The following is a 22,138-nucleotide window of genomic DNA, read 5'->3' as shown; positions in this document are numbered from 1 at the left end:
TCTAATATATAATGTCATAACTCGTTCTATGAGGTATATGTGGTGCGTAGAAGTGTATCTGATGATATCAATCTATTTTAAGGCACTTTGGCGGAGTTGACACTGTCTAGTTACAAATACATGACATTTAGACCATAGTTTACATTCCATCTCAGTCATTTCAACAAGTTACTGATCACTTTCACCACCATTATGTTTCTCACACGCTCTAGTACAATTATTAGTTCAAGAGTGGGTTCTGTGGAAGACTCTGTAAGAAATAATACCATATATAGTAATATAAATAAACTCAATTTAAGAGTTAATTTTATTTCTTCTCATTTTCATATAGATTATTCAATATAGAACACATCTAGATAGTTTACATATCATAAAAGTCAAGATACTATATATGGTCTTTGATTAAATTTAAAAATAGACTGCCGTTGATTACTGGAATATTAATATTCAAAGCTTGATGATTAAGCTATTGATTGAATCAAACCGATTATTGAATATTGGTCATTGAATTGGTGAATAATCACTCTTGATAATGTTACTTATTCATATTGCATGCAAATCAACCTGATTCAATCTACAAAGGTTGGTAGTTGCACCACTACGTGGCGAAACTACCCAACCACGATGAATCAACATGTGATTCACTTCCATTCAACTCAATTTGACCGTTATGATCAATAAATCAATGAAATGTTCCTTTATTAGCAATACCTATGAAATCTAATGAGTAGATTCACGTCCCAAACATTTGACTTCTCAAAGTCCATAATTCAAAAGTTGATACTGACCTGACCTTTATATATCTATCAATATACGAAATGAAACCATCAAATTTACATCATTAATAGATTATAAGAAATATAATCAATGATATGAATCTTCACTAAGTAATCTCTTAAATAACCCAAATAAATCAACTCTGAATCCTAACCAAACCCATTTGAATTTATGTACCAAAGTAATGGTTCTTGGTTTTGGTTTTATTACCAGTTTGCAAGGGTTTGTTTTTACCAAAGTAAACATTCAATTTACTATATGAAAATGTTATTCAACCAATTAAGGATAAAAACTAGTTTTAAGTCATTTTTTAATTTTCATGTCACACTTTCAATAAAGATGAAATCGCTTTGTAAAAATCCACCCATGTTAAACATTTTCAAATCAATGATTCTGCATCTGTCAACATCATCTTTCTGAATAATAAATCCACCAACAGTTAGGAATTTGTTTTTTTGTGTAGTATCACTGTTACATGATTTGTAAAGTATAATGGTTTCTACTAGCTCATTACCAATGAATTTGGCCTTAGAAGTCACAACAGGTTCATTAATAGATGATAAGAAATATAATCAATGATATAAATCTTCACTAAGTAATCTCTTAAATACATGCGGATCCCAAACCAGAGATAATGACAGGTACCAACAACAAAATGGCAATTAATAATGCTGACCAAAACACTTTACCTAATCGAAGTTACCATGAAATCTTAAACCAATAACTGTTTATTTATCTTTTGACAAAATCTTTCAGACATGGTAAATGGTCTATTTCCATAATTTAGCATTTCATTGTTACTATTTGCAAAACAGGTTTTGTATTGACATTCTTTTCCAAAATATCCACTAACACACAAACAAGTATTGACACCTACACAAGCTCCTCTTCCATTACAATTATTAACTCTTTCACAACTATATTGAGAACACTCTAAATTTCCTTTCCAACCATCTTGACATTGACAAGTATTATTCAAAACACAACTGCCATGCCCATTGCAATTATTCAAACCATCACAACTGAATTGAGAACATTGTACATTTCCTTTCCATCCAGAATCACATAAACAACTATTTGTGGCCAAACAATTTCCATGACCATTACAAACAGTTGCAAGATTGTTCTTGATTCCAAAACAAGAAAATTCACAAGTTCCATTCACTAGCTTTCCATCCAAACAGTAAGGAACTAACTTTCTAACTCTATTATTGTTATTATCGCAAAAGTAAATGGTTCCATTCGAATCTACAGCTATTCCAGTTGGCTTACTGATATCAGCACTTGTTGCTAAACCGCCATCACCAGAATAACCAAAATTACCAGTGCCCGCTATGGTTGTAATGATTCCATCTGGAGTAATTCGACGAATGACTTGATTATCCGAATCAGTAAAAAAAATTTCACCATGTTTACCTATGGCTATACTTTTTGGATATCTAATCACAGCATTAATTGCCAATCCACCATCTCCACTATACCCATAAGCTCCAGTACCTGCTATGGTTGTAATTTTTCCAGTACTATACGAAACTTTACAAATTCTAGATGATCCTACTAATGGGATGTATAAATCACCATTTGGACCTGTTGCAATATAATAAGGACTGTTAATATTAGCATTAACAGCCAAAATGTCATCAGCTCCATACTCTGTATTTCCAGTTCCAACATATGTTGAAATGATTCCACTCGAATCTACCTTACGAATTCGATTATTCGAAAAATCTGAAATGTAAACATCACCTGTTAATGGATTAACTGAAACTCCATACGGATGGTTAAAAATAGCATTCGTTGCCAATCCATTATCTCCTCCAAATCCTCCACCATTTAAAATTCCAGCAAATTCTTGAATTGTTCCATTCACCAAAATCTTTCGAACCATGTGAGTTCCATATTCCACAAGATAAATTTCATCTTTATCGTTAACTGTAATTCCTGCAGGGTAGCCAAGCATTGCATTAGTTGCCAAACCTCCATTTCCACTACTATCACCAGAAGTTCCAAATCCTGCTATCGTTGTAACATATCCATTTTTATCAACCTTTCTAACACGACCATAAAAATTCTGTACTACTAATACTTCTCCTTTAGAATTGACTGCAACTCCTTCAGTATATTCTACTTTGGCATTCACAGCCAATCCACCATCTCCTAAAACACTACCACCTCCCAAAAAATTGGAAATGTTATAAACTGGATAGGTAGTAGCATGTGATAGTTTCAGTGATGTGCAAAGGAGAAGAAGGAAAGAGATGAAGAGTGCAGTCATTTTTTTAAGAGTTTGAAAATAGTGAAAAATGATTGATCCGTAACAAAAGTGAGATTGTAATCGAATACAAATTATTACGGATAGTTTTACAAGTTTCAGTGAAATTCTAAATATTAACTTGATTTATTAATATTCCTTTCCTCTTCTATGCTGGTTTTTGATTGACTTTTCTTGATTCATCAAGAACAGACTTCATAATAGGCTGTGTAATGTAGCCTGCTTGGCCTTTCAACAAAGATGGTGTGATTGGTCAATTCATAGTTGACTGGATAAGGATCATATTTGATAGAACTAGCATAATCTTCCCAACTCATGTAAGCTTATGGAGAATCAATAATATTAAGAGCATTTGGACCAGTTGGTCTCACGTCATTAATTTCTGGAGTTCAAGCACCACCTTGTATGTTGAATTCAACAGAGGAGTGTTGAATGAATGCTTGAGACAGCTTCTTCAGGTAATAATCACGAGTAGGTAAGGTCTTTCTTAAAGTTAAGCTTAAAGAAGATACCATCTCCCATTGTGGTCTTGGTAACAACAGCGGTACCATAATAGTAATCAAGGAACTTCTTGTACTTATTTCTAACATCTTGATTTGCACCAGCAGGGGAGTGAATCAATCAATCTCTTGGAAAACTCAAATCATACCGAAATTCTTCGAAAAGTATTCAATTGATATTGATCTTCAGATTCATATCTATAATTGTAAATAAAGACATCTAGAGTGGTGGCTCAAACAGAACATGCCAGAGTGAGAGGTGTGTTCTCTGTATTGATAATCATATTCTTGCTTGGTCAACGCAATAAAAGTACTGTTGGCATAATAAGATTCAGCATTATTTGGAATGTTTGATGAATGTGTCCAAATGTAGTGTTTTAACCTGCAGTAATGCCTACTTGTCCAACATTTACAGAGAATGAAAAGGAATAAAAAGGAATAACTGGATGCTTCATATTTCAATGATTCAGCCATACTTTCCATTGTATCAGATGTTGTAATATTGGTGGTAACACTAGTCAGGAACTTTACAGTATTCCTTTGATGGCAATAGTTTTAGATGTTCTCTCCAAGGTTACGGTCAACTCGAAGGAAATTACTACAACATCATCTAACACAGTTTTGAATATCTTGAGTAATCTTACATCCTCCACTTTAACAGGTGCCATGAATCCAAGTTCTTGATGTTACCGATAATATCATTCCAATCCATCTACCTCAACCTCAGCAGCTTCTGAATCAATCAAAAATATCTTGTCATCTGCTACCAAGGGTATTGTTACTGAACTTGCTGCCAATTTGACTTCAGTCATTTTCATGATTGATATCTTGGATACCAATCTCTACTCCTTCAGCTTCTCCTTCCACTGGTACTGCTGTAACGCCAAAGGTTAGTGCAAAGAAATTGCTTAGGGTGAAAGATTGAATGCCCAAGGATCCCCGCTATTGTCATGGTGATGATTTTAGGCTTGTTGCTGGTGATGTAAGAAATAAATTCTTTTTGTTGTTTTTTAATGTTGGTAAAGCGGCCATTTTTACCGACAATTAGAACAAATTCAAATATTACAAGATTCTTTTTAAACCAATAACAAAAAACAAGAAACAACTTCATATCATCACAATATATGACAATTTTTATTGTGTCAATGAAGTCTGGTCATCAGACAAGGCTGTCATGATTGGATTCTCGGAAGCCACAGGTGGAACAACAGTATTATTACCAACAACTTGAATATCCAGTGGATTATCGTGATACCTTTCATTCATCAAGTAACAAGTACATACACCCTTTCCTTTCACATCAATACTTCTTTCTTCAAATTCAAATCCTAAATCGTACACTCTATAAAGTAGAATAATATATCAACAAATAGAAGATTTTAACACATACCTTTCATAGGTTGATCGTGAAATTTGAATACGCCCTGGCTTGCTGTTAGATTCCATTCTGGAGGCAGTGTTGATTGTATCCTTGATGTTTGGTTAGTATTTGAATTTTAATTATAATTTACTTACTCCCCACAGATCCTAATAATAATTATTCATCATTCAGCATCAGTATGAAAATATTAAACAATTAATAATGTTTTAATAATAACAACACTCACATATGCAAATTTCTATTCAACAATTATCATCATGAATATTATTAATAACAATTATAAAAACTTACCTTCTTTCCTATAACACCAGCTACAACTGATCCAGTATTAATACCAATTCTATATAGATGGATGAGCACAACAACAATATTAACATCTACCTAAATATTACAAATAATAATAATACTAACCTAATATTGATAACCTTCTCTCCATTTGTAGCTTGGTTGAATCCTCTAATTACACTAAAACAATCCATAGCAAATCGGAGCGTTCTTTCAGGGTGATCAGATTGTGGATTGATTGGTAAACCTCCAACACAAAAGTATGCATCTCCAATAGTTTTAATCTTTTCCAATTCATACTTGTCAGTCAAATCATCAAATCCATTCACTACATTATTCAATAGTAATATCAAATCAGATGGATTCATATCCGATGATAATGCTGTAAATCCAACCCTATTTAATTTGAGTAATATTAATATATTGAATAATAATTATGGAATATATATGAATATTATGAATAATAATAATTGTGGAATACTTACATATCTGAAAAGAATACACTAACATCATTAAATCTTTCAGCAACAAAGCTGTTACCACTCTTCAATTTCAATGCAACAGATTCTGGTAGAATATTTCTCAACAACTTTTCAGAATTCTTCTTTTCTTCACTTAGTAATGTATTTGCCTTCTTTTCTGTAGTAATATCCTTGATAAAGCATACAATGACAACCTTATTATCACCATCTCTTGTGACGAAAATATTAACTTGTGCAGGGAATGTGGATAGATTCTTTCTGATACAATTCAACTCCATAACTTCACCATTCTTATTGTTCTCTCCTTCAACAAGGTAATCTCTACAATTTCTGGCAATGTCTATTAATTTAGATTCGTTGGCCTTATCAAATAATGAGTAGAATTTGAGTCCCATTACTTCTGAAGGAATTTTAGAGAATAGTCTTTGACATGCAGTGTTGAATAGAAGAATTTCTCCCTTCTCGTTAGAAAGCACTGCACCATCAACCATGGAATGAAGTAAATTGTTGAGTGTATCACTTCCCTTCTTTAAATTATTCCTTTGATTAACGAGTGGCAAGGAATTATAGAAAACAAAATTCTTTACAGTTTCATTCGATTCAATCCACTCGTAAGGTAAATAGTTCAACATTCCTCTCAAACTGGAAACTTGTCTGTCATAGGTAATAATAGATAAATACATGGTGTAATTGGAAATTAACAAGACTATCAATCCAGCAATAAAAAGTCCAATAGTTGATGATAAACTAGCTTGACCAGTATAGGTAACCAACAAATCCATGAAATCAACAAGCTTTTCGAAAACCATATCGTTCATATTATACATTTTTACAAGATAATTCAACACTTCTTTAGAGTTTTTGGCATAGATTGGATTGAAAAAGTTTTCAGACATTCCTCCACCCAAAATAGTATAAATTGATACCATTTGTTCCAAACTTCCACAATACAATAAGGTAACATTATCACAAGTAGGATCTCCCTTTAACATTTCATCAATTTTAGGGTAAATGCCAATAATTGAGTTTGTACTGTTAGTTCCGTAAACTAATTGAGAGAATAGAGATTGTACAGTTGTTGTAAATGTTCTCACATCTGCTCTGTATTGTGCAATAACAGAAGCGGTAACAATAGCAGGATTATTTACCGATTTTCCTAGTGGAATACTGAGATAGGAAAACATTTCATTCAATCTCAGAGTAATTCTATTGGTTGTTCTGATCATTAGAGATGCAATATCAACATTTTGCATGGCAATATTTGCTCTTTCAACATTTGTCAACATTTCCTGATAGAAAATTCCAGAACAAACCAAAAATATTGCAATAATAATAAATGAAACAATTACTGTTGTATGTTTTGGTTTTGGAAGTCGTTTCTTTTTAAGTCCTTTAAGCTCATCATTCTTATGTTTCTTATCCAACTCTTGAAAAATAACTCCAATAATATCCTTCGAAATGGTTTTATATAGTTTAAATATAATTGAAGATTTTTCCATTTCTAATCTTGAAATTGAGATACTAATTAGAATTATAGTAGAAAATCCAACAGAGCATCCAAGCAGAATTTGGCCTAGGATATCTCTAGATTCTTGAATGTGAATTTTTTCACTTTCTTGAAATCTGTAAGATGATATTAAGATAGCATTCAAAATTTAAAAACTTACGCTTTGCAAAAGGTGTAAAAAGCATCAGCTGCATACTTTCTATTTTGAAAAATGTACATGAATGGATAACTATTTAGAGATTTGTTATAGTCTATTTGTAATTCTAGAACAGAATTGGCATGGGTTAATAATTCTTGAGTAATTTCTCTGACTGATGTTGTTTTTTTGAATGTGTTTGTATATTCTAGAAGTGTGTTTGAAGATGTATCGTTAGAAATTGGTACCATTATGGTCTTGTCCTCAACTGTATAGTCCTGATACATTCTTTCAGAAAAAGATCCTGATTGTGAAACAGCTTGAAGGTTCAATAAATTTTGTTGTTGGAAAGTAAAAGCTTTGGTATAATAGCTCATATAGGTCTGTAATTCTTGGTACTCTACGGTTCCATTTTCAGGTATTTTCCATTTCAAATTTCCATATGTTTCAGTTAGAATTTGCATCAATCTAATATCTCGAAGCATTGCACCAGGTGAACTCATAGTAAGACAGCTGGATTTTACCAAATATGTTTTCGTAACTTCAATATCATAATAAACAGAGACAGAAAAAATAGCAGCCAATAAAAGAACTGAGAGTACAGCAAGTCCTATGAAAATAGATTTTCTAATAGAGGATTCATATGGAGTGTTTAAAGCATTTCTAAAGACAGCAGCCCGACGGTAGTGAAGTTGTTGTGGAGTTAATTCTTCTTCTACCCCACGAAAATCATCTGAATCTTCGAGTATTTGTTTGTCGATAACACTCAATTCCGGAGTAATGGTGTGATTTGTAGGAGATGATGGTCTTCTTTGGGTAAAAGATGTAAGACTATTTTCACTGGTTCTCAAATTGTCTGAAAAACTGTGAGAATTTGCTGGAGCTACTCGGTTGGTTTTGAATTTGGATCCCTTTCTTGAGGTGTTGAAGAGATAGGTTGAAGTTCTCGAGTTTTTAGATTCTTCCTCTTCTAAAACTTGTGCTTCTTCAAAGAGTCCAGTAGATAGTTCCTTATCCAACTTGATATTTTCAACATAATTAGCATAGTATCTTATCACTGTTTTATCATGAGGAAAGTTTGCTAGTAAGTGCTCATAGGATTCATCACAGTATGTCATAATTTCTGCTGAAATAGCATTGATAGTGTAGATTTTCTCCTCTTTAGGACGTTCTGCTGTCATTTCTTTCCAAAATGCTCTATGTACATTCTTCAATTCCTCTTGCTTTTGTTCCAGTTTATCCAAAAGTGCTTTCACTTCCAAATTTCCTCTTCCATTATGTGACTTGTCAATATGCATTTCCATATCTCTACATCTGCACAAGACTGAAAGTTTTACAAAATAATTATTGTTATGATTCTTCTCAGTTCTCTTCAATAGATAAAGTGCAAAGGAATACCTATTAGGATCAGTCCATTGATGAGAAATAAATAAGGAAGAGTACAATAATAGGATTGGTGAATCGAAATTCTTCTTGGGAGCATATGTCTTGATGAATACCAAAATGATATTGCTATCCGTTCTTTCGTTAACAGCATAGCCAACCTTTTTCTTGATATTGAATTGCATATACATTCTGAATGCTGTTAGTGATGTGTTTGAAATGGTCGAAAATATCTCAGCACAGTATCTTTCCATTATGCTTGTCAAGCCATCATCCTCTGACATGGAGTCTGTTGTTTGGTTCAAGAATTGGTGGAAAATCTTTCTAATTTTATGTACCATTAATCTTGTGTAAATTTCCATAACAATATATCCAATTGACATGAAAATTATTGTTAATCCAAATACCAGACCAAGCATTCCAGCTCCCAAATTATTATCGTTTGAAGTATTTACAAGGCAGCTAATCAAAACTCCAATACTTGATCCAAATGAACCAAATAATACTGCAGAATAAACAGAGTTTTCATATCTTTTAAAGAATGGCACTCCAAAAAAAAGATAGACTATTGAAACAATTGAAAATACTGCGTGTACAATAGCTCTCAAATAAAGTAGATAATATGGAATTGCAAAAACAATACCAATTCTAAAAATGGTGTTTCCAATAATTCCCATCAATGTGAATTGGTTTTCAGAAAGAAAGGGTATGGAAGATTCTGGATTACCCATTGGAAGAATATGTACAGCCATCAAAGAACTTCCCAACAAGATGGCCATTCCTATATAGTTAATTACAATGAGAATGACATTGCTTGAATCGTAGCATGCATAGGTTGGAAACCTGATCAGTGGATATACATCAAAACCATCCACACTTATTGTTGTTTTCAAATCACAATCAATAAAACTAGTCATTACAAAGATACTGAAAGGAGCAAAAACAAGAACAAGGAAGGAAAATATGCCCACAAAAGAATTGAGTCGTTTCTTGGCGCTTCCATAGAGTTTTTTGTGAGTGTAAACAACCAAGAGTGGGAAGCATGAGTAAAGTAATATGATGACTGATGACAGTGCAATAGTAAAATAATAGGGAGCACTAAGAGTATCAACGCCAAACGTTATGAAGTAGTTCAAAACTCTAAATACAAAACCACCATAGTATCCAAAGGGAGAGGGAAACTCTGAATTCTTGATGCATATTGTGTTGTATCTGATGTATAGAGGTTTGGATAATATGTTGATAGAGTAGGTATTATTAAGATGACGAAAAAGAAATAGATATGAAACAAATAATAGATTGATTGCCATTTTCTTCCATTTCTGCTCTCGGAAGATTTGGCCATTGCTAGAAAATTAAAAAGCTTATCATATATTATGCTCTTCATGAAGGAAAATGCGCCCTTGCTGATATTTGATTGGGTATTTGATGAAGAGCTAACAATTGAGCCACCATTTTCCTTACTACTATTATCTAATTGATGATGATGATGTTTGAGAGCACCACTGTTGCCGATATCATGTGATTCGCTCATAACGGTGTTCTTTTTTTCTTGCTTTTAAAAGGCTTCTTCCTTAATGGTAGGTGAAGAATATTACATTCGCCCATCAACCTCCATCACATCGCCATCATTAGGCTTCTGTACAAATAAGAGGCAAGCAAAGACCCATTGTAGCTGGCTAAACAGCTAAAGTAAATTTTCATGCACATACCTGAATTTCTACGAGAAACTACAATTGATCTACAATAATTGTTACAGCGGGCAAACATGATTTTTCTTCTCAAATGTTGACACATTTCAAAGTCAATCATCTCTTTTAAATAAATGGAAATTGAAAATGAAGTATTTGGTAGGTCAAAATATTGTTGTTAATATTTACCACTGGGATGAAGGCTTGCAACTGGGTAGAGAACATCCCTCAATAATTGTCCATAATCATTTGTCCACGCTCCATCCATATCTCGAACTGCTTGCGAGTTGATAGTGGTTTCTATTAATTTTGAATAGTTGCTTATTTGTACATATGTGCTTTCCGATATAGAGTCAACCAATTGTTGGCTGATCATTGAATAGACACAAAATAGTACATCTTTACCCTCTTTTCCGCTTATCTTATTCATAGAGTAAATGTGCAGCCTTGCTTCTTTTGCGGCCATTACCACACGATCATGATTCAACCAATTTTCACACACCACAAACACACCACTCATTGGTTTCATGGCAACAGACGCAGCTTGGCAGTAGGCCTCTATTCCTCCTCTGAATTCACATCTTGCAGGACAAGAGTCCTTATTAGAAGGCATACCACCTTGTCTTATTAATGCTTCTTCCACCTTGTTGCTATTATGTTTGAAATTTACTCTAAAGTAAGGAGGGGTGCCTGTTACTAGATCGAAAAAACCACTTCCTTCAGGTAATACATTCATCATGGTATTGGAATTAATTTCTCGAAAATCTCTATTTCTCACCTGAATACGAGTTGAATCCAATCCACAATTGAAAGCAATGCTCCTACGGGCGAGAGAGACAGCTTCACTTCTTGCCTCAACTCCAATGCATTTGGTTGTGAGTGGCATATTCCGAGCTACCATCATTAGAACAGAACCATTTCCACATCCGATATCTAAATAATTTGAAATCAAATCTTCCCATTTGATATCAGCATCTTCTTCCTCGATTGAAATATCAGTAGACGATGAAGATGATGATGATGGTTGATTTTCTCTGTTAAATTTCCTAATGAGAGGTAAAATAGTTTTCACTGCAGTACATGCTGCCCAAGCTGTAACAATATCATCAGTAGTCCAACGATGTCCTCCTTTCTTTTGGAATATTCTCCATCCTCCAACAAGACCACACAATTGTTCTCCTTCTTTTGGTTGGAGTTCTTCTTGTGTGAGAAGTACTTGATTTAAATGTTCTACATTATCATAGCTAGAACCTTCTTGCTCGTCTCCTAGTCCTACTATTTTGTTCCAATCACTTGGAATGGAAACTTGAGTAATTTCTCCCATCCGACTTTTGGCTTCCAATAATTGTTTTTTAATTTTCAACCTTTTCATGCCTTTACAAACTTTACATGGTGGAATTTCATCATCTATTAAATTATTATTATTACTATTATTATTAATTATATGATTATTATTTGATGATTTGGGAGGTTTTGGTCCTTTTCTTTTTTGCAAGCCAGTGCCATCACATTTCCAGCACAATGGTCCAAGATTTTCCTCCTCCGAAGGTGTTGCTGATGAGATGATGATGAATCTATTGCTGCAGTATTGCTGGTATTAAAACCTGGTGCATCGTCAGAAAGACTCAGAGAAAGAGGCACAAAGAGGGAGTAGGACATTTTTTTCTTCCTTAAGAATCCCAAGCTCCGAAATACTAAATTACAATGACTGAAATTACTGAACACATATTTGCTTAATAGATCAATTTATAGAAGAAAAAAAGTTCTTATTGCATGTAATCATTCATGATAACTGAATAAATTTAAATGTTTTCTTTATTGATTCTTATGTTTTCTTGAAAGGTATTTTACCAATCTCTCAAATTCATGGAAGTGGAGTGCAATGATCTGCTTTTGGACAATTAGCAGGTAATCTAAATCTCTCAACATACAACTTTCCAACCATGTTATAATAATTGAATGATTGAACAATCATTTTGGAAAAAACATTTCTATTCAAAATCCAACAATTTCCATCTTGATTGAAAATGGTACTTTCAATTCTTGTTTGTCCATTTTCTTCGAGGTAAACCAAACGATTGGCAACTAATCCACCAATCACAATCTTTTCATTTTCAATTGGGTTTCCAATAGGATAACATATTTGGTCGAAATGAGTTTTCTTGATTTGGACACAGGTGCAGGAACCTTGAGTGTTGGTGTAGGAAAGTTGTAGGCCATTAGAGTTATTGAGAAAGATCCAATTTGTGGCCACATTCACTTGACCTAAAGGTCCGGTTGTATACGAATCCAATCTTGACTTTCCTCCAATTGCATCAAAATCATATTCGAAAGTTCCACTGATGTGTTGGCTAGAGTTTCCAACAACTGTTTGCATGTAGCTGTATTTGTAATTGAAATTTGGAGGCAAGCAGCAAGACTCTTGTTTAGAAATTATTCGAAAGTGTTGATGTTTGACAGTTTGATAAATGAAAGGTGTTGAAAAGAATCAACACAACAATCAAACTCAAAGAGAAACGTGTTGGATCCATTTTTTATAATTGTTTTATTGCATCTCCGTAAAAGTTGAGGTTTGATTTATTTTCAATTTCATTCAAAAATCCAAATTAGAAACTCAATTATTCTTGACGAATTTTTCCAATTCATTAAACCAAAACTCAGGCACGTCTTGATATTGCCAAACATCAATTTCATCAATTCCAGAATTTTCAATCATTGAAATTCTTCTTCCTAGTTCAGTTTGGTTTACTCTCGAATCAATCATTAACCCTAAACCTAACTTTCTAATAGGAATTGTTGTAACTGCCTTTTTAAATGCAGAATCGAATTGTTCTGCACGAGCAGCATAGGTGTCCATGGTAATAATCTTGTCAACTCGACTTTCTGATAATAAATTCCAATCCCAGAAGAAACTCCAAGAAGCAATGCAAACAGTAAGTTTCTTTCCAACAAGATGAAGAGAATCCGCAAATCTATTCAAGAATTTTACAAAATTTGGAGCTAGTTGAGTTGTAATATCATTTCGAATAGGTTCAAAATCAATATTATATCCAGTTGTGTCTATATTCTTTTGATTTTCGACAGCTTGAATAATAAATCTATCCATAGTCGTCTCATTATTCAACAATTCTTGCAAATACGGAATATTAACAGTAGTTATCATTGGAAAAGTTTGCAAATTAGCCTTTTTTAGTAATGGCAACACATTACTAAAGTGATTATCCACAAACGATGAATATTCTCCCAAATTATAAGCCTATCCACCATTCCACATTATCAATTCCATCAATTCTCCATCAATTTTCCACACAACTTACTTCATAGGAAATTTGTGTAAATTCGCCTTCCCTTGCTCTCTCCAAAATATCATTCAAATCGTGAGTGATATTTTCGTGAGTGCGTTCGAGGCCCATCCAGTAGAGGACTTGACGTTTGGCGAGGAGATTGTGGGTGAGCTGAAGGAGGATGAATAAAAGGGCGAGAGGGAAGATTGTGAATTTAGCCATTTTTTTTGATGAGTTCACAAGAGTTTTTGTAAACTAAAGGTTGCTTTGGAAACTGAAAATGATAGAAAATGATGAGGAAAATGATGAGCTTAAAAAACGCTTTATTTTTCCAGTTTCGAATGCCCCTTGACAGATCTTGGTACGCAACTAATGTTGACAGAGTTGTAAAACAATTTGGAGAGAACAACTTATTAATGATCCTATCAAGGGGCCCAATACAATGCCTTTATTCTTTCTCGAAGACATGTATTGCTGTTCGTTTCTTTCGTTTTTTTTGCACAAGAGACGCTTGTTTGAAAGATCTTACTCTCGAGACAAGTATTTATAGTAATTTGAAATGAAGGTTTCAAAAATTGAAGTGATCATGTTGTAATGATAGTTCAGTCCCTTTACAATTTGCAATAATACAAAGTACAATTTTGAATCAGAAAAGTGATCTGAGAGAAACCAACACAAAATGACTTTTCTAACAAAGCAATTTTCTTTCCAGTAAAAGTTACCGTTACAAATTGTTGTTAAAAAAAATATGCATCAGGCAAAATATTGTGGGTTACTTCATCATCTTTATTCATCCCAAGTTGAGTCCAATTTATGAAAATCTACCTTCTGCTTCCTCTCCATAATATCCTCCTTCATACAAATCCATGACATGGACAGAGGTAAACAACACAAACAACCAACAACGAGAATGATGAAGGGAATCATTACTCCTCCGAGGATGAGTTCGAGCTGAGCATGTTCTTTCGGGAGGGAGAATGTCATGCCAAAGAAGAAGGAATTGGCATCATTGTAGTAGCATGGAATTGCGTCTGATGATGAAGAATTGGTAGTGATGGAGTAATTAATATTATTGTAAGTAATGATGATAGAAGAACTTTCCGTCATCAGAAGAATACGAGTGGATGATTCTAAATTTTGTTGATTGTCTAATGATGATGATTTTGTTGTTGTTGTTTTTCCTAACAATGACACTAAATTATTTTCCGTAATATTATTATTATTATTATTAATTGATTGATTAGATGATGATAGAGGTGTGATAATGCACGGAATGGTATTCGATTGATCCGAGAGTAATGATTCATCAAAGATAACTTGCATGGTTATGGTCAGGTTTCGTCTAGAAGTGGTCAAATCGTATTGTAGATAGAGTTGTTTTGATGAAGAGGTAACTCGACAATTAGAAGCAGAACAATCATTGTGATGAGCTCCACTCAATGGAACTGAAAGGAAGAATAATCCAATTGAAAGTATGGTCACGGTTGTCGTGATGGTCAACAGAGTAATCAATAGAAAACGTTCTCTGGCTTTCTTTGCTCTGGATTTCACTGGTGATGACATTTTATTATGGTAAATTAGTGTCAAATTTCACATTGTGGATAGATAATTGCCATGAGTACAACATTTTCCTTATTTTAAAATTTTTCTTCTAAGGGGTGTTAGCTCAGATGGGAGAGCGCCCGCTCTGCAAGCGGGAGGTCAGGTGTTCAAATCACTCTATACTCCACCGAAAAGTTTTATAATTTTCAATACTTATTATCAACAATATGTATTATCAAATATTTCATTCTTAATAATCTAATTTGTAATTTACTTTTATTTTTTTATTTTTTCAAAATTTACAGTAGACCATTGGTATTAAATTGGTTCAACAAACTCCAATTAAGGATCCATCAATGTGTGTAATTTTGTGTTTAATAATAACATTAAACAACAAAGAAGAACTTCAAAAAAGAGGAACACCATCTTGCCCTCATCATCTCTTCACTTATCGCCATCGAGTGATTTATAATAGAAAAAGACAATGAGGAATAATTTATCAATAAGCAGTATTAATAATACTTCAACTTATTCACCTTCTTCATCTCCCCGATCCCTTGATTCTGCTTATTCATCATCGTCTCCCTCAACATCACCATCATCAAATTCTGAACGTAAATTTTCTCTTCAAAAACACGAAAGAGATTTAATTGCTCATTCCAATGTTACGGCCTTTCGACCTTTAATCAATGAAATGGCACCCGAATTTGGTGAGAATGTGCTTTCGGAACACAATTTATCAATTATGGAGGAGGAATACTTGGAAATTGTGCAACATTTGGTCGATCAATTGATTTATAAGGAACATGCAGATAAATATTGGAGGAATTATTATTCTGCATTGCAAATATTGTATGTTTTGGGATTGTCTGCTGTGAATGATGGGAGGTATTTGACGAATTTGAAACAGGATTTGATAAATAGTGTGACGAAGAGTATAACTGTGAAAAATTTAGTTGTCATGTTCGAGAAAATTGATGGTTTACAACAGAATTTCATTGAGAATTTCAATAAGGTGAATTATTTGTTAGATCTATTACATAATTATTGTATTGAGTTTACAGTGGTGGCTTTTGAGCATCCTAAAGTTGGTTGTTCCAAGAAATTGTTGGATAGTCCAATAATTATACGGAACTATGCAAAGATTATGGCCAAAGTCAACCTTACCAAGCCAACCCAAATCAAATTAACTTGCAACGACAAATTACCATCATCAATATTGCAAGCATTGAAGAAATTGTACAATCAAGAGTCGACCAGTGATGTGAAAATCATTTTGGGTTCAAAACTTTCCTTAAATTGCCACAAAACTGTTTTGGCTTCGAGTAGTTCACATTTTAGAATTTGGTTTGAGAAAAATTTTGATTCCAATGTTTACACACCAGTGAGGGATGACCATTGACATTGATAACAAGAAGATTACAACTCTTGTGAATATGAGCATGGCACATAATATGGATTTTGTGGTGGACTTTTATCATGCCATTGTTCCTTTCAATAGGCTTCGTGGTTCAATTCAAACTAGGAAAAAGTAAATCTGAAACTTTTTCAAATTCATCTAAAGATGAAAACTTGATCTAATTTGTTATCAGAAACTAGAAGAGTTCCAGTCGAATCATCAATCACCACTGAAGTTGGTGTTTTCAATTGAACTTGTTCCATATTCGAATTCTTTCCTCCAAAATATTCCACAAATTCCAACTTGTCCAAGTCAATCAGCGAAATTCTATTATTTGAAGCATCACACACATATAATCTATTCATCTTCTCTTCCAAGAATATTCCTCTAGGATATGAAAATTCATCCAACTCTTTTCCATACTTTCCAAGTGAGTGTAATAATTGTCTAGTTTTGTAATCTAAAATTTTCACACGTTGACCAGCCATTTCGCTCACTAAAATCCATTTCTTTTTAGAATCGATTAGAATAGAGACTGCTGAACTGAATTTCTCCTTTCTTTTCAGAAATAATTGATTGAGAATGCTTCCATCAAGGGCATTCAACATGACAATTCTTCTCTTGGTTGAATCACAAACATACAAGACAGAATTCAAATATTCTTGGTTGAATCTCTCAAAGAATAGCCCATACTCTGCACTTAGTTCATTTCTTTCCAATAATTCTCGAGTATTCCACAATTCCTCAACATGAAGTTTCTTTTCATTTTCTTCCATCACTACAGTAACTTTCATCTTGATTAAAACCTGATTCGAACAAGTAATGTATAGTAATAATGAATTCTCATCTGCATAATATCCACACTGATCATGCCACTCTTCAATTTCCACATATTGAGGTTGAGTTTTCATCCGAATCGAATACAAGTATTCAAAATTAAATCTGTCATATATTTGTACTCTCTTATTTCCCGAATCACATATTAACAACCAATTCATCAATTTGCTAATTTTTAAACCCATAGGATCATTCAACAAATATTCGGAAGAGCCTTTTCGTTTGCACTCACCAATCGTGTGCACGAGTTTAAAGTTTGTGGTGTGAAATTCGTGTGAATTTTGCAATAATTTAGTTCGCATTTGTGTTGATAATTTTATAAACAACCAATCACTTCCGATATCACCAAACGATTGAGACAAATCATCATCCAATAATAAAACAACTTGTTGCATTTTTTTCTTATCAAAATTTTATAAATATTCGTAAATATTTAATTTATTATTAAATAATATTATTAAACATTGTTCATTGAGAGTTTTTGGACAATTTCATCTGTGGAAATTCTCTCCTCTGGATTAAATCTCAACATTTCCAACATTAAATCACAAATGATTTTGTAAAGTTTGTGTGAATGATCTGAACGTTTTGAAAAGAATTTTTCAACATTTCCTATGATTTGAACATCTGATTGGTCATTCATTGAGGTTTGTTTCACTCTCATCAAACAAGTATTGTAATCTGCTGATAATAATTGATATAAAATACATCCAAGACTCCAAACATCACTTTTTGGTGAAAATTCTGCTTTTACAATTGACTCTGGTGAACTGTATTGAATTGTTCCTTCATAAGCAGTTAAAGAAGATCTTGTTTGATATCTTGAAGATCCCCAATCTCCAACACAAAGTTGGAAAGATGAAACATTCACATTATTCTTTGAAAGATCAGGTGATTTTGAAACAAATATATTACTTTGTTTCAAATCTCTGTGTACCATGTTCTTAGAATGGAGATATTGAAGTGCTGATGCAATTTGTTTCACAATTTCGACAATTATTTCGATTGGAACCGTCTCCTTATTGGAATACATCCAATTTCTCAAATCACATTTGTATAATGGCATCAAGATACAAATATATCCTCCATTTTCAACCATTGTACATCCTAGAATTGGAACAATGTGAGGATTTGCTTCTTCACTCAATTCAAACATGTTCACAACTTCCTTAAATTCGCTTCCATTTGGATTTAAAACTTCAATAATTTTCACAGCAACTTGTTCCTTATTGGTCAACTCATCAAACATGAAAACTGTTCCACTTGCACCTGATCCCAATTTCTTTGATTTCACATATTCTTTATCTCTAATATGGAAATGATCTCTTGTGTTAATGGTTGATACAGAAGATGTTGTACTTGAACTACCCAGTTGCTTTCTAATTGACCGTATAAAGCTATTTTCAGATTTAACAGAAGAGGCTGTACTTTTCACAGTTGCCTCCTCTGGAGGAATAACAGTTCTCAAAGTCCAATCGTCGTTAACAGATTTTGGAATCAAATTCTCAAATTCCTCTGATTTGGAACTTGCTCGTTTCTTGTAATAAACAAAACCACCAACTGCTATGAAAGCAATCAAACAACAAATGAAAAGCAACACAACAATGACAACAGCTGCAACAGTTCCACCATTTCCTGATGACTTCTTTTCTTGACAATACAGCCCATCAAATCCTTCGTTACATTTACAAATTGTTGAGTTTTGTCTGGTTTGATCATTGTCAATAACAGTACAGTTTCCATTTGAAGAACAGCCCTTAGTAGAATTAATGGATTGATCATTTGAAGAGGGATTACAATCAAGCCACTGACATTGTTGTCCAAAATAGAGAGGGAAACAACTGCACTTGTCAGTATTTGAACAATATCCATTATTGCTGCAACCTGCTTGACCCCATTTACCAAAGCACATTCTATCGTTACATCCATTTCCACCATAACCAGTACTACATTTACAAGTATTATTAGAAATGCATTGACCATGAGGTTGACAATTATTGACACCATCACATGTAAATTGAGTGCAAATACTATTTCCTCTCCATCCACTAAAGCAATTACATGTATTATTGGAAATGCACTGTCCGTGTGAATTGCAAACTGCTGGATTATTTGCTGGAATTCCATTACAAAGTGGAATGTCACATAAATCACCAATCCAGCCATCTTGACATTTGTAGGTATTAGGTCCAATACAATACTCTCCATGTTCAGATTTTACATCACATGAAAATGCACTGCAATCTGAATTGCCTCTCCATCCACTCACACAATTACATGTATTATTGGAAATACATTTACCGTGTGAACTGCATACTGTTGTGGTGTTTGCTGGAGTTCCAAAGCAAACTGGTTCCTGGCAATTTAATCCTGTCCACCCATCTTGACAAGAAAATTGATTTGGACCAATACATTGTGAAGAATGAGGTGGTGGTGTAATGTCACATGAAAATGTTCCACAATTCAAATTTCCTCTCCATCCACTATCACAAACACACTTTCCATTCACACAACTGCCATGATTATTGCATGTATTCTTATCAATACAACTTCCTGAATCTCCCTCCATATACAGCTTGACCCATAATTGTGTTGAATACAACAAATCTCCATTCGGTGTCAATGTAACACCATTCAAGTCCGAAAGTCCGCCACTAACAATAAGAGTAATAATTGTTCCATTTCTGAAAACTTTTCTTACAGCTCTATTTCCCCAATCTAGTAGATGAATCGTTTAAAAATTACATTAAATTTCTTCAAAACATACCTGCAATATAAACTTCACCTGTGGAGGAAACTGTAACATCTGCAGGATAGTTCAACTTGGCATTTCTGGCTGGTCCTCCATCTCCTGAATAACCTGCATAACCATTTCCAGCAACAGTACTCAATTGTGAATTACTGTATTTCATTATTTTGTGATTTCCTTGACTGGCGATATAAAGATCACCATTTGGCGTGTACATTATTCCATTTGGTCCGTTAATTCCATCATTATTAGGATTATTGCTTAATAGGGGTATAACTGTCAAGTCATTTTGTATTCTTCTAATTCTGTTATTATTAGTGTCAGCAAAATCAAACAAAAATTGACCTTTCATGCTTGTTGGAGGTGTTGCCAGTCCTTGTGGACCATTTAATTGGCATTGACTTGCAGGCCCATAATCTCCACTATTTCCTTGCGTTCCTGTACCAACTATTGTAGTTATAATTCCATTTGAATCAATTTTTCTAATTCTGTTATTACCTGTATCTGAAATGATTAAATCTCCGGAATCCAATTGTAAAACAGTATTTGGTCTAGTCATCAGAGCTATGGTTGCAGGGATACTGTCTTGATTATATCCAAATTGTGTAATACTTCCAGCAATTCTTGTCACTAATCCAGAATTCAAATCTACCTTTACAACAGCAGAATTAAAAATTGGGAAATACAATTGATTACTTGAAGTTAGTCTCATTTGTTGTGGACTAGGCATGTAAACACTCAATGCATTATGTGGATTATCAAACTGGAATCCAGAGTCATACATGCCATATAATGGTGTTGTAGAAGTACTTGGTAAATCGCTATCAATAAAGTTAAACGAAACAATTTGACTTCTCTTTGTTGTGTAATCTTGACCTGTGAGGAAGTATACATTTTTAGAATTGTCTGCTTGTTTCACAAGTCCAAAATAAGTATTTCTTGCCCAAGAAGATGACAATACCACATTAGTATTTGGTTGTGCTTGATCCTTGTTAAATTGTATAAAACGTGCTAGTCCTAGATCTGAAATCAACAAGTTGGATGCATCATAGGCGACAACATGTACTGGATTGTTCATAGACATGGATACAGGAGCTTCATATGCCGAATTGGTTGGAGTAACAATAATAACTCTTCTTCCATCTGCAATTGCCTTGGTTCCATCTGGGAAGAAAGAGATACTTGTAGGTTTGATAAGTTTACACGTGGTGGCATAAACATTATCACAATAATTATTGTTATTCATATTATTCAAACTTCCAACACTAATTGTTGCTGTACCAACATTTCTATAGGTAATTTGCACTTTCCACACAACAGCTTTTCCTGTATCTGCCACATAAATATCCTTATTGAACATGGTAATACCACTTGGTTGAGAAAATGAGTTTAAATTAGTTCCACTGAATGTAATGAGCATTTTAGAAATTATTCCACTCTTCATGTCCAATAATCTAATAGATGACGAATCCAAAATGTAGAGAAAATCTGTAGTAGCATCATAATACATATTCGTAGGTCCATACAAGGTAGATTCTGTTCCAGGAACTGAATCAGCACCGTTTGGTAAACATTCACCTGTTCCTGCCACCACTCGACTTTGATTTCCAATGATCTGTCTCACAACACACAAATTTCCATCAGAAACATAAAAAGTTGGCAACAATGAAGGATCACTGTTTGGCACCACAAATATACCCGTACCATACAGTGGAAAATTCCAAGCCTCGTCTGTATTACCCACACTACCAGCAACTGCTATTGTTGTGGGAGATGCTTCCGAATGTTCCACAACAACCAGCATCATTATTATAACAACAATCATCAGTGTGATCAAACCACTCCTTGTTGTCAATGATGATGACAGCACTGCTCTGTGCTGATTTATCTCGTTGCAACTAGCTTCATGGAAG

At 33.7% G+C, this 22,138-nt stretch overlaps 9 protein-coding genes and 1 non-coding gene across 10 annotated transcripts in view; 3 read left to right on the top strand and 7 right to left on the bottom strand.

Moving 5' to 3' along the window:
• Nucleotides 1-356, top strand: part of NAEGRDRAFT_53132 (uncharacterized protein) — a gene marked incomplete at both ends in the record, with an annotated part of 5,375 nt that extends 5,019 nt beyond the window's left edge. The window contains one exon of the mRNA XM_002671112.1: nt 332-356. Coding sequence (XP_002671158.1) covers nt 332-356 — 25 coding nt within the window. The remainder of the gene's footprint in view (nt 1-331) is intronic.
• Nucleotides 357-1,489: 1,133 nt separating this feature from the next.
• NAEGRDRAFT_53131 (uncharacterized protein) lies at nt 1,490-3,052 on the bottom strand (the record flags this gene model as incomplete). The annotated part of the gene is made up of 1 exon (XM_002671067.1): nt 1,490-3,052. The coding sequence occupies one exon, from the start codon at nt 3,050-3,052 to the stop codon at nt 1,490-1,492; it is 1,563 nt and encodes a 520-aa protein (XP_002671113.1).
• Nucleotides 3,053-4,683: 1,631 nt separating this feature from the next.
• NAEGRDRAFT_73911 (uncharacterized protein) lies at nt 4,684-12,073 on the bottom strand (the record flags this gene model as incomplete). The annotated part of the gene is made up of 11 exons (XM_002671066.1): nt 4,684-4,891; nt 4,940-5,019; nt 5,065-5,076; nt 5,157-5,168; nt 5,222-5,270; nt 5,342-5,611; nt 5,701-7,320; nt 7,365-9,906; nt 10,436-10,535; nt 10,917-11,821; nt 12,019-12,073. 11 exons carry the CDS (start codon nt 12,071-12,073, stop codon nt 4,684-4,686), a joined length of 5,853 nt encoding a protein of 1,950 aa, XP_002671112.1.
• A 205-nt stretch (nt 12,074-12,278) lies between these two features.
• NAEGRDRAFT_73910 (uncharacterized protein) lies at nt 12,279-12,791 on the bottom strand (the record flags this gene model as incomplete). Its single annotated transcript, XM_002671065.1, has 1 exon — nt 12,279-12,791. The coding sequence occupies one exon, from the start codon at nt 12,789-12,791 to the stop codon at nt 12,279-12,281; it is 513 nt and encodes a 170-aa protein (XP_002671111.1).
• Nucleotides 12,792-13,028: 237 nt separating this feature from the next.
• Nucleotides 13,029-13,920, bottom strand: NAEGRDRAFT_73909 (uncharacterized protein; the record flags this gene model as incomplete). The annotated part of the gene is made up of 2 exons (XM_002671064.1): nt 13,029-13,670; nt 13,732-13,920. 2 exons carry the CDS (start codon nt 13,918-13,920, stop codon nt 13,029-13,031), a joined length of 831 nt encoding a protein of 276 aa, XP_002671110.1.
• A 564-nt stretch (nt 13,921-14,484) lies between these two features.
• Nucleotides 14,485-15,261, bottom strand: NAEGRDRAFT_73908 (uncharacterized protein; the record flags this gene model as incomplete). The annotated part of the gene is made up of 1 exon (XM_002671063.1): nt 14,485-15,261. The coding sequence occupies one exon, from the start codon at nt 15,259-15,261 to the stop codon at nt 14,485-14,487; it is 777 nt and encodes a 258-aa protein (XP_002671109.1).
• A 92-nt stretch (nt 15,262-15,353) lies between these two features.
• NAEGRDRAFT_t672 lies at nt 15,354-15,427 on the top strand. Its single transcript has one exon. It is a non-coding gene; the product is annotated as a tRNA-Ala (tRNA).
• A 297-nt stretch (nt 15,428-15,724) lies between these two features.
• NAEGRDRAFT_73907 (uncharacterized protein) lies at nt 15,725-16,642 on the top strand (the record flags this gene model as incomplete). Its single annotated transcript, XM_002671111.1, has 1 exon — nt 15,725-16,642. The coding sequence occupies one exon, from the start codon at nt 15,725-15,727 to the stop codon at nt 16,640-16,642; it is 918 nt and encodes a 305-aa protein (XP_002671157.1).
• Nucleotides 16,643-16,794: 152 nt separating this feature from the next.
• Nucleotides 16,795-17,778, bottom strand: NAEGRDRAFT_53128 (uncharacterized protein; the record flags this gene model as incomplete). Its single annotated transcript, XM_002671062.1, has 1 exon — nt 16,795-17,778. The coding sequence occupies one exon, from the start codon at nt 17,776-17,778 to the stop codon at nt 16,795-16,797; it is 984 nt and encodes a 327-aa protein (XP_002671108.1).
• A 119-nt stretch (nt 17,779-17,897) lies between these two features.
• On the bottom strand, nt 17,898-22,032 carry NAEGRDRAFT_81646 (uncharacterized protein; the record flags this gene model as incomplete). The annotated part of the gene is made up of 2 exons (XM_002671061.1): nt 17,898-20,194; nt 20,244-22,032. The coding sequence occupies 2 exons, from the start codon at nt 22,030-22,032 to the stop codon at nt 17,934-17,936; spliced, it is 4,050 nt and encodes a 1,349-aa protein (XP_002671107.1). The 3' UTR covers nt 17,898-17,933.
• Nucleotides 22,033-22,138: the final 106 nt, after the last annotated feature.

The sequence above is a fragment of the Naegleria gruberi genome (genome assembly GCF_000004985.1).
Source record: "Naegleria gruberi genomic scaffold NAEGRscaffold_64, whole genome shotgun sequence".
In the NCBI taxonomy this organism is placed as follows: domain Eukaryota; phylum Heterolobosea; class Eutetramitea; order Acrasida; family Naegleriidae; genus Naegleria; species Naegleria gruberi.
Note: the sequence above shows the minus strand (reverse complement) of the source record. Positions and strands in the feature narration are given on the sequence as shown.